The sequence below is a fragment of the Equus caballus genome, chromosome 4, assembly GCF_041296265.1.
Source record: "Equus caballus isolate H_3958 breed thoroughbred chromosome 4, TB-T2T, whole genome shotgun sequence".
NCBI classification, from domain to species: Eukaryota; Metazoa; Chordata; class Mammalia; order Perissodactyla; family Equidae; genus Equus; species Equus caballus.
The window spans coordinates 15,232,138-15,243,228 of NC_091687.1; the positions used below are offsets into that span (position 1 = coordinate 15,232,138).

The following is an 11,091-nucleotide window of genomic DNA, read 5'->3' on the forward strand; positions in this document are numbered from 1 at the left end:
AGCATAACTCGATGAGGTCAGGGCTCTAATTCTGGCTCTAGCTCTTAACTGGTTGTACAAGTGTGGGCAGATTATCACCTTACCTTACAGAGAGAAAAAGAAAGAAGACTGAAGCCAATGAACTTCCCATCCTATGCAATCAAAGTACTGTAACGCAGTTTGCAAACATGAAGAGCTAAATAAATGCTGGGACAGAGCTGATGATGTTACCAAGTGAGAACCACTTATGGACAAACCAGCAACCAGACGTCAAGCAAGAAAGAAGCAAGCTGCAAAGTAGAAATTCTTACTTGGGAAGAGCTGTTGGTTCCCTCGGGACTTGGGCAGCACCAGCATCTGCTCCCGGCAGCTCTGCCTTCCTGGAGCCCTGGGCCACCTCCTGCACGGCGCCCTGTGGGCCTGGAGGTCCCTGAGGCCCTCCCGAGTCCGTGGTAGAGTCGATTTCCACCTCCTGGGCTGGAGCTGGGGCTGGGGCTGGCTCCTGCTCAGCTGCCGCAGCTGCCACAGCCATGGCCTCCTCTTCTTCCTTTCTCCTGATTTTCTCCTCCAGCTCCTTTCTCCTCTTTTCATCATCCTGACGGGCCATGAGGTCAAAGGTTTTGAATACCTAAAATCAAACAGCAATCCGGCGATGAGTTCATCTGCCCCATACTATACTACACATTCTGTAGAAATGTAGCAAAATCTCATAAATAGAGAATGAAAAAGCAGTTGACTAAAAAAAGATCCCATCGGCAAAATGGAAATGCACTTCAACTTCATCAAAAGCTGCTATGAAAACAATCTTTAATGGGGGAGTTTCAAAATCAACAAAAGCAAAAATTTACAACGATGGCTCACAATATTTACAGGCCTATGAGCCCAATTTGCAAGTCTAAAGGATGCATAACTAAATGGTCTCACCTGTCATTATTTTTACAGCCCCCAGAAAGTCTTGTTTGCAAGGCAAACAACCCACTATCCTGGTACTGAGAGCTGCAAAGGCAGCAACAACTCACACTCGAGAAGGCAAGATGGGAATATAGTTGAACTTCAATCTACAAAACACACACAGGCTTACTGGACTGCTGCTGTCTTCCCACACTGCACAGGCTGAGGGGAGGTATCAGTCTTAGAAAGCTTGGGAATTCAGGTCAGCAAACATCCACAATGTGCCCACAATGCGCAAGGAACACAAAAAGTCCAAAAGACAGCTCCCACCGTCTAAGAACTCAAAATGCTGCTGTGTGAACCAGCCCTTGATCTTTCCTGGGACACAGTCACACCCATAAAAGTGCTGGGACTCTCCACTCAAAAACTGCATATGAAACGTGGCATCTGGTATGAATCATTCAAGGGTTCACATAACCCTGAAGCGCAGCCAGGACAGATCCACATGTGGCAATTATGACAGGAGAGGCTGTGATGAACACCTGAGATATCATGAGAATGAAGGTGCAAATGAGCATTTCTGGGGAAAGGAATCTAAGGAGATGTCTTGGAAAGAAGGGGATCTGAATTGGACCTAGAACAAAAGGCACCGCTTCCACAGAGATACAGGAGGAAACATCACAGCTCCAAGAGGTGAGGTCATCAAGAAATAGCTCCTGCAGTAGGTGGAGGCAGGAAGGCTGGGAGAGCCACCTCGGAAAGTAGGTGGGAGCAGACTCTTGCCATTCCATCCAACAACAGTGCTCCTTGGTATTTATCCAAAGGAGCTGAAAACTGTGTCCACACAAAAACCTGCATATGGATGTTTATAGCAGCTTTACATAATTGCCAAAACTTGGAAGCAACCAAGATGTCCTTCAGTAGGCGAGTGAATAAATAAACTGTGGTCCATCCAGACAATGGAACAGTACTCAGTGCTGAAAAGAACTGAGCTATCAAGCCATGAAAAGACAGGGAGGAACCTTAAATGCATATTACTAAGTGAAAGAAGCCAGTCTGAAGAGGCTACATACTACCTGATTCCAAGTGTATGACATTCTGGAAAAGGCAGAATTTTAGAGATGGTAAAAAAAAAATCAGTGGTTGCCAGGGGTTGGGGAAGGAGGGATGAACAGGCAGAGCACAGAGGATTTTTAGAGCCCTGAAAGCACTCTGTGACACCATAATGATGGATACATATCACTATACATTTGTCCAAAAGCCACAGAATGAACAAGGCTAACAGTGAGCCCTAAAGTAAACCTGAGGTTTGGTGACTATGATGTGTGATGAAGGCTCATCAATTGTAACAAAAAGACCAGTTTGGAGAGGGACGTTGATAATGGAGGAGGCTATACATGTGTGGGGACAGGGGGTATATGAGAAATCTCTGTACCTTCCCCTCAATTTTGCCGTGAACCTAAAACTGCTCTAAAAAATAGTCTTAATAAAATAAAAAATAAATTTTTCTTAAGTGGGTAAGACTCAATTTCCAAAGGGCTAGACTGCAGACAGATGTTAAATAATCAGTGCTGTGCACTGAGCAGGAAGGGAGCAAAAGAAGGACACTGACATACTGAACTAAGCCAAATGTTTTCACAAACATTCTCTCAAAACTCCCACAAAAGTGCTGTAAGGAAGACAGCACTGACATTTCAAAGATGAGGAACAGTAAGGCTCAGAGACGGTAAGTAACCTGCCCAAGGTACTGCTAGTGAAAGAAGAAAGTAAAAATATATATAGGAAGCAGTGAACAATGAAAGCAGATGTAGGCAGACGAAAATAAATAAAATCCTATGGCTAAAAACTGCAAACAATAGAAGACCCATTTCTACTTCTTCAAAGAACCTGGGCCCCTGACTCACTGCTCTCACATCCACGTTTATGACAGCAGATTCACTGCCCTCAGAGCCACTCATCCTCCTGACGCCCCAGATCTTCATCTTAACTCCACTAAAAAAGCAACTGCGAGGGCTGTCTCCTAACACCAGGACCTCCCTCGAACCCCAGGCCTGATCTCCCCGCCGCATCCACTGCCTCTGCTTACTCAGCCTCCTGCCTCCTCTAACCTGCCACCTGCTTCCCCTCTCTACTCACTACGGACCTCAGCACTCATTCTAGAATCACAGGACTTTGGAGCTGGAAGAGCCATCTGACCTCCAATCAACCTTCTCAAGTGACAAAGACGAGAGTGACTCTCCCAAGATTTCCCAACAAATTCAGTGAGGAACAGACAGAGCTGGCTTTCCTGATTCTCGTGGAGGGACTGCTAGAAAGCAGGTCTGTCAAACTGGACTCCAGGACAAACACAGAGTATCAGCTGACATGAATTAAATGTCATTAACTTTTTTTTCCTTAAAATGTACTAATATATCACGGAGTGGAACGCAATTTTCACATGCATCTTTCCTGCTGAGAGTCCTTCAGGCTGTGCATCTAGGCTGGGCAAGCCCTTACAATTAGGATGAGAAGCTTCATGCTAACAAAACCAACAGTCCATGCCCCAAAATACCAGGAGAGAACTTTCAACTTCCAGAACAAAGCACCCTAACACTCCCATCTCTTTGCCTGTGTTCTGAAGAGAGCCCCAAGCACCCCACCTCAGGTAGGGTGGACATAGGAAGGAGTCTGATGCTATCAAGTCAGAGACAGAGAAGAAAACCCCTAAGAGGGAGAGGAGCAGGGGTGGGGGTCAGGAGACCACCTAAGACCATGAGAGGTAACACTGTGCTGCACCAAGACACTCAATCTGACTCGGTTATTTTAACAGCCCACCCTACAACAAAACTCTTATCAAACACTGAACTCTCTTTATAAGACTCTTGCCAAATGCCTCTGTGGATAAAAGAACAGCTCCCCAGGATTCACTCTGATCTGTCCAACCCAAATACCCAGAGAATGTCTGCTTTTTAAAAGTTCCTTGGCAATGCTGACAGGTGGGAACCACTTCCAGAAAACACTATACCCTTCTTAACCATCTGCTGGAACTGTCCCCTTGCTTTCTGTGAGACGTCCTGTCCTGCCCACTTCCCTCCATCGCCCACCACTCACACTGCCTCTTGTTCTCTCATCCCTTCACTGGGAGCCTTCCCCAAAGAACTGTCCTCCACCTTCGGCTCTTCTCTCTCGCTCAAACTGCTCTGGTTCCTCCATCTCCAAGATCGGTGCCACCATTCCAACAGCCTGTGGGCAGGAACTTCTGTCTGTAATCTCAAATTCAACTTGTCTAAAACTAAGCTTTTTCCCTTACTCTTAGGTGGCAGTTCAGTTAATGCATTATCATTATTCCAGTTGCCTAAGTTTGAAACCTTGGATCATCTTTGACTCATTTCTCCCCTCCCTCTGGCCTGCTCCCCACTTCCACTTCATTACACTGGCCACCACATCTTAACCTGTAAGAATGCCTGGGACATACACTCCTACATATTTTATATATTGTTACCAGAAAAATGAATTACCTCCGCCAGGTCATCTGTAAAACAAGGGCAAAGACCAACTTTCAGGTTGTGTTATAATTAAATAACATCCTAGCATGTACAACACCTCACATAATAACTAGGACATGCCAGGGGCTCGGTAAATGTTCCTTTCTCCTCCACATTGTTTCTGCAAGCTACAATCATCCTAGACAAAAGTGTTCCCACTCTCCTATGGAATGAAGATCTGGAATCAGAAAAAAGAACTAGAAGCAGAAAAATTAAGTTTTGAGTTCCAGCTCAACAATAAATGTGGTCAAATCATCTAACCTTGCTGAATCAGCACCCTCATCTGCCACATAAAATTCAACCTTACCTATTTCACAGGGACTTCCATGAAAGCATTCAATTGCCCTAGGGCGTGCTAAAAACCATGACTAAGAGGGCACTCAGCCACTGCAAGGATGAGGAATAACCTTCAGTTCTGAAGGTGAGTACCAAGCCCACCCTTCTCTTGGTAAACACTCTAAGCTTCGTTTCTTCATGCAGGCAGTGACCGACCTGCAGCTTGTAGCAAGATTTCAGGAGACAACATTTGAAAGCATCTTATAAACGGGAAAGTATCACCAGCATTTCTATCTTCTCAGGTTCCTGCAAACAGGCTCCATGCTTGGCTCAGAACCTGCTTTCAATCCCATCAATGTCCCACCTCCCCTACCAAACCCTTCTCGATTTCCACTACTGTCCTTTCTATTCCTCTCCTCTACCCACCTCCCTCCATCCCCCTACCACTCGCACCTCCTCTGGGCTATTTCACATAGGGGCCTTGCATAGTTCTGTTACTGTCTGTGTTTTATCTTCCTAACTATAACCTAAGTGTCACAAGGAGAGAGACGATCACTTCACCATCCACATCACCAGTGCATCTTCAATGCCTGTAGCAGTTGAAAGCATAAACCTCTTCAGAAAATACTTATTACATTCCAAGGCACCCAATTTCAGTGAATGAGTATTAATAGGATCTCAAACATACAATAAATTTAACCTGGCATGTATAAACATATGCTCTAATGTATAAATTCTGTAAGTACTACCATGACTCCCTTTGACCTGGGAAGACAGATTTCAAACAAGGAGGCCACACCCACCCATCACCACAGTCTCCCTTCCACCTCCAGTGTAGTCCTGGAGCAAGCAGGAATCCGTGCTGCCGACGCCTCCCCGTCCTGCCAGCACGGTTTTCATTCCCTTGACTGGCAGCCCCTGGCACTTCAGAAGGTTAAGCGCTGCGGGAGCTAAACGGGGCCCAAGTGCACCCTGCGTCAGACCAGGCTGCTCAAGAGCCAGTGCAGCTCCCACAGAGGAGAAACTTGATATCGCACCAGCATCTCGGCTTACTCTCAGCCGTGGCCTCAGGGGGTGGGTCCGGGGAAGTGCCAGAGGGGGAAAATGAGGCTGGGAGCGGAGGGAGGCGCGGGGGGCGTCCGGCGGTCTAGCGCTCCCGCAGGCAGACTCGTGGGGGTCGGGGAGTTCCGGGGGTCGGGGTCTTCCAGGGTTCAGGGGCTCCCAGGGTGGGCTCGCGGGAGTTCGGGCTCTCGCTGCACCCCCGTCCCGGGCCGCCCGCCGCCGCGAGTTACCTGCAGCACCAGCGCCTGCGCGGCCCCCGGCGGGAAGCCCATACGGTCGGACGGGTGGCGCAGCAGGCGGTAGAAGTCGGTCTTGCGGTAGAGGAAGCCGAAGAGGACGCGCAAGAAGTCCTGGACATTGCCCACGTGCTGAAGGATGCCCAGCAGGGCCTGGTCGTACAGCTCGGCTGCCCCGGGCTCCATGGCGTCGCCGGCCGGAGGAAAGCTCGCTCACTGCGGGCGCCGCCCGGACTCCGGCCCAAGGCCACTTCCGGCGCGCTGCGGTAACCGCTCCGCCGCCGGCGCGCCCGCGAGACTTCCGGTCCGCGCTGCTTCAGTCCCCGCCGACGGGCTGGGCTGAGCTGCACTCGGGCGGCTTTGCCGAGAGCCCCGCCGCCGACGCCCCGCCAGCTTCCCCAGGCGGCCTCGCTAAGGAGCGATGTGGGCCCCGAAGTGGCTCCTAGGCGCAAGAGGGCACGGACTGCAGGACTGAGGGCGCCTAGCAGCCATGTTTGAAACGGGCGGAAGAGTGTGGCGCGGGCAGAGTCACGTGGGCCCCACTGTTGTCACGTGCTCCGTGGGTAAGGCTCCCGCTGGAGGGACACCGAGCGCCTTCTGCTGATGGGTCACATGGGAAAGATGCGTGCGTGCGAGTGGTGTGGGTCCTGTTGATAAGAGAGCTGGGGGTGAAATGCAAGGTGACGTGCGTAAATAAAAGAAGAAAAGGATGTAAAGCGAGTGCATGCACGAATCTTAAGCGGAAAGAGCTAGGTGGAGAGTAAAGAATCGGGTGTGCCCTCACTGTGAAATATTTATATGTATGGGTGGTATACGTACCATGCATACACATACATATGTGTATGCATGGTATACATACGCACACTGCATATATACGTGTCTTAAATATCTATCAAAGTATAATCTTCAAAAAGTTAAAAGCCTAACACTCATACAAATATATAATGATCACGTCAAAGATTTTATTCAATTTAATTAACAAAGTAACCAGTGATATGATAAAGCTGATTCAAAGAGCATTTGGAGAAACTGGGTATTTATAGCATTTTGAGGAAACGTTAGCGTAAGATTGTTAGGTTGGATACAAAGCTAGCTGATGTCCTACAGAATAAAACCCTATGTTATCTTTTTTTTCTTTTCTTTTTTGAGGAAGGTTAGTCCTGACCTAACATCTGCTGCCAATCCTCCTCTTTTTGATGAGGAAGACTGGCCCTGAGCTAACATCCATGCCCATCTTCCTCTACTTTATATGTGGGATGCCTACCACAGCATGGCTTGCCAAGCGGTGCCATGTCCAAACCCGGGATCGGGGCCGGTGAACCCCGTGCCACCAAGCAGAATGTGCGCACTTAACCACTGAGCCACCAGGCCAGCCCCTACGTTGTCTTTCCTAATGTATAGAAATAACTTGCATCTCTACTGGACTAAAATCTACGTTACCATATGTCTTCATAGTGTATGGGCTCTAATAAACTGCAAATAAACTCAAACTCAGGTAGATTGCCCTAGAGCAGTGCTTCTGAAACTTTTTGGACTTAGGACCCATTTACACTCTTAAGATTGCAAAGAACTTTTATTTATGTGGGTCGTGCTTATCAATAGTTACAATATTAGAAATTAAAACTGACAAAATTTAAAAATGTCTTTATTCATCTATCATAATCTTAATAAAAAAAGTCTTTATTCATTTTTAAATAACCATAAAAAGCACATTACATGTTAACATTTTTATGAAGAAATGTTCTTCAAAGCAGTAAAAGTTTAGCAAGAAGAGTAGCATGATTTTACATTCTTGTAAATCAAGACAACAAGATTCTCCCACTTGCTGCATTCACTGCATTGTAATATGATGTTTTTTGGTTTTCGCTTTTTGTTTTTTAAAGATTTTATTTTTTCCTTTTTCTCCCCAAAGCTCCCCGGTACATAGTTGTATATTCTTAGTTGTGGGTCCTTCTAGTTGTGGCATGTGGGACGCGTGGTTTGATGAGCAATGCCATGTCTGCGCCCAAGATTCAAACCAACAAAACACTGGGCTGCCTGCAGCGGAGCACACGAACTTAACCACTAGGCCACGGGGCCAGCCCCAAATATGATGTTTTGATTGATGTAGGTGAAGAAACCCAGACTCACACAGACAGTAGTTGGAAATGACAGGAGTGGTTTAATTGTCTTTACAAATAAATGTATTATTCTTTGAAAGTACACCAAAATTCACTACAGATGCTTGTTTCTTAATGGTTAGTTGAAATATGGAATCTGCCACCTTACCAATAAACACGTCCTACTTTGTCATGTTAATCTTCATTGGTCCATCTTGCACTTTGCATGCTCTTTCACACGCGTTATTTTGTAACGCTTTGCGTTGCCATTTGAAAATGTTTGTCCACTGAGTATGCAGTTCTTCCAAATGTTCACTCATTTCATTATACAATACCAACCCCCCCCCCAGGATACTTTAATATCATTACTGAGAAGTCTTTAATTATTGGGAGTCTCATAGAGACAGGATGCAGATTTTCAAAAATTCTAATTTTTGCTTGAAGACTTGAACTTTATTATTAGCAATAAATACTGTCAATTGTCTTCCTTGAAGTGACAGGCTCACTTCATTCTCTTAGTTATTCATTCATTAAAAATGGTGTTCCATGGAGCCTGCCCGGTGGCGTAGTGGTTAAGTTTGCTCACTCTGCTTTGGCGGCCCAGGGTTCACAGGTTTGGATCCCAGGCATGGACCTAGTACTGCTCGTCAAGCCATGATGTGGTAGCATCCCACATAAAGTAGAGGAAGATTGTCACACGTTAGCTCAGCGACAATCTTCCACAAGCAAAAAGGAAGATTGGCAACAGATGTTAGCTCAGGGCCAATCTTCCTCACACACACACGCACACACACACAAAATTGGTGCTCCATGAAAAGAGGTTCGGCTATTTCAGCTGGCAACCCAATCGCACAAGTGCTGTGCCTCTAGCAGCCATCATACTACAAAAGGAAGTGGAAGTATTTTACGTGTACTTCTCTTTTCATCACACAGAATATTTAAAAGACTTGTTCTCAAGTGTTAAGATACAATAAACTTAATAATTTTAACACTTCATCCGGAACATTCTTAAGTGAAATTGGCTTTTTTTTTTTTTTTTACTACAAGTATAAGGCTGTGAAGACTACAATGCATACTAGTAAAGATTGACACCTGTCATGGACTGAATTATGTCCCCCCCCAAATTCATATGTAGAAGCCCTAGCTCCCAGTGCGATTGTATTTGGAGATGGGTCTTTAGGGAGGTAATTAAGGCTAAATGAGTTCGTAAGAGTGAGGCCCTGAGCTCATAGAACTCCGTCTGTGCCTGTTTATAAAGAGTATAAATAGACACATTTTGTCTGGTCAGTTTTCACCACCAAATGAGTTTGTCCCAAACTTACAAAGGAAAAAAGACAAACAAACTAGGTTTTCAGAGCTTTGAGGATTTGGGAATTCCAAATAATGACTGTGGACCTATGGTAGAAAAAAATTGGGAACAATCTGATTGCTGGGGAATGGATAAAAACAGTGTGTTCATTCATACGATGGAATACCACGAGGCAGTTCAAATGATGGGCTGTACGTGTACCACCATGAATAAATCTAAAAAATGTATGTTGCATAAAAAAAAACTCATTTCCAAAGGATAGTCAACTATGATATCATTTATAAAAAATTTCAAAACATGAAATGGTACTATATTTGTTTACATAAACATATGTGTAATTAAAGTTTAAAAACTTGCATGAGGAGGACACACGTCAAATTCAAGAGACAGATCAGGAACAGTTTATACCCATGCCGTCGCATGCCACCTCCATCATAATCATGTGTCCTTATGGTACAATCTGCTCCTGGACTTTCTATTCTTCCTGTTTTTCTATTTGATCTTCAGTGTGCCAAAATCACTCTATTTTTATTCCTGTAGCTTTATAATATCTTGATTTCCAGTAGTCTAAGTCTTCCAATTTTGTTTTTCTTCAAGATTGTCTTGGTTAATTTTGATCTTTTGTCATTCTGTATCAGTTTTTGAATCAGCCTGTCAGTTTCAACAAGAAAATCTGCTGGGATTATGACTGAAATTACATTGAATCTAGAAATCAATTTGGAGAGAGTTGACATCTTTCTAATATAGAGGCTTCAATTCATGAACATGGTATATACCTCTGTTTATTTAGATCATTAATTTCTCTCAATATTATTATTATTATTGTTATTATTATTATTGAGGAAGATTAGCCCTGAGCTAACATCTGCTGCCAATCCTCTTTTTTTTTTCTTTTTTGCTGAGGAAGACTGGCCCTGAGCTAACATCTGTGCCCATCTTCCTCTACTTTATATGTGGGATGCCTGCCACAGCATGGCTTTCTAAGCGGTACCATGTCCGCACCTGGGATCCAAACCAGCAAACCCCAGGCCACCAAAGCGGAACATGCACTCTTAACTGTTGTGCCACCAGGCTGGCCCTCTCTCAATATTATTCTGTAGCTTTTTGTGTAGTTTTACTGCCAGTCTTTTGTGAGATTAATTCTAATCATTTATATGTGGATTCTTTCGGATCTTCTTTACACACAATCGTATCATCTGTGAATGATTACAGTTTCATTCATTTATTTCCAATCCCTATAACCTTAATTTTTTTTTTCTTGCCTTATTGCAATAGCTAAGACCTCCAGTACAACATGGAGTAGAAGTGGGCATCCTTGTCTCGTTCTCAATCTCAGAGGAAATGTTTTCACTATTTCAGTATTAAGTATGAGATTTGTTCAAGTCTATAAGGTTATTAAGGCTCTGGCTAAGATTTATTTTAGCTATAATTTTTGTTGTTTTCAGTGGGAGAGTTAGGCCAAATAGCTCAATCAACCATTTCCTCTCTTTGTATATTCTTGATTTTAATCTTTTTCTATAAAACATGTTGCAGATATTTTTCCCAGCCCATCATGTGTCTTTCAACTTTATTCACTATTTTTTTGTTTGTGTTTATGTGTTTAAAGAATTTTTAAGTTTTTATGTAGTCAAATCTTTAGTCTTTCCCTTTATGGGTTCTGGACCTTGTGCTTAGGAAATTTTTCCCACCCCAAGATTATAACATACTCTTCTAGG

The 11,091-nt window shown here is 44.5% G+C and overlaps 1 protein-coding gene across 1 annotated transcript in view; it reads right to left on the minus strand.

Annotated features, from left to right (window-relative positions):
- Positions 1-6,518, minus strand: part of NUDCD3 (NudC domain containing 3) — a 95,178-nt gene extending 88,660 nt beyond the window's left edge. Inside the window, exons 1-2 of the mRNA XM_023639013.2 lie at positions 5,963-6,518; positions 291-607 (exon numbers count right to left, since the gene is read on the minus strand). Coding sequence (XP_023494781.2) covers positions 291-607; positions 5,963-6,154 — 509 coding nt within the window. The 5' untranslated portion in view covers positions 6,155-6,518. The remainder of the gene's footprint in view (positions 1-290; positions 608-5,962) is intronic.
- Positions 6,519-11,091: the final 4,573 nt, after the last annotated feature.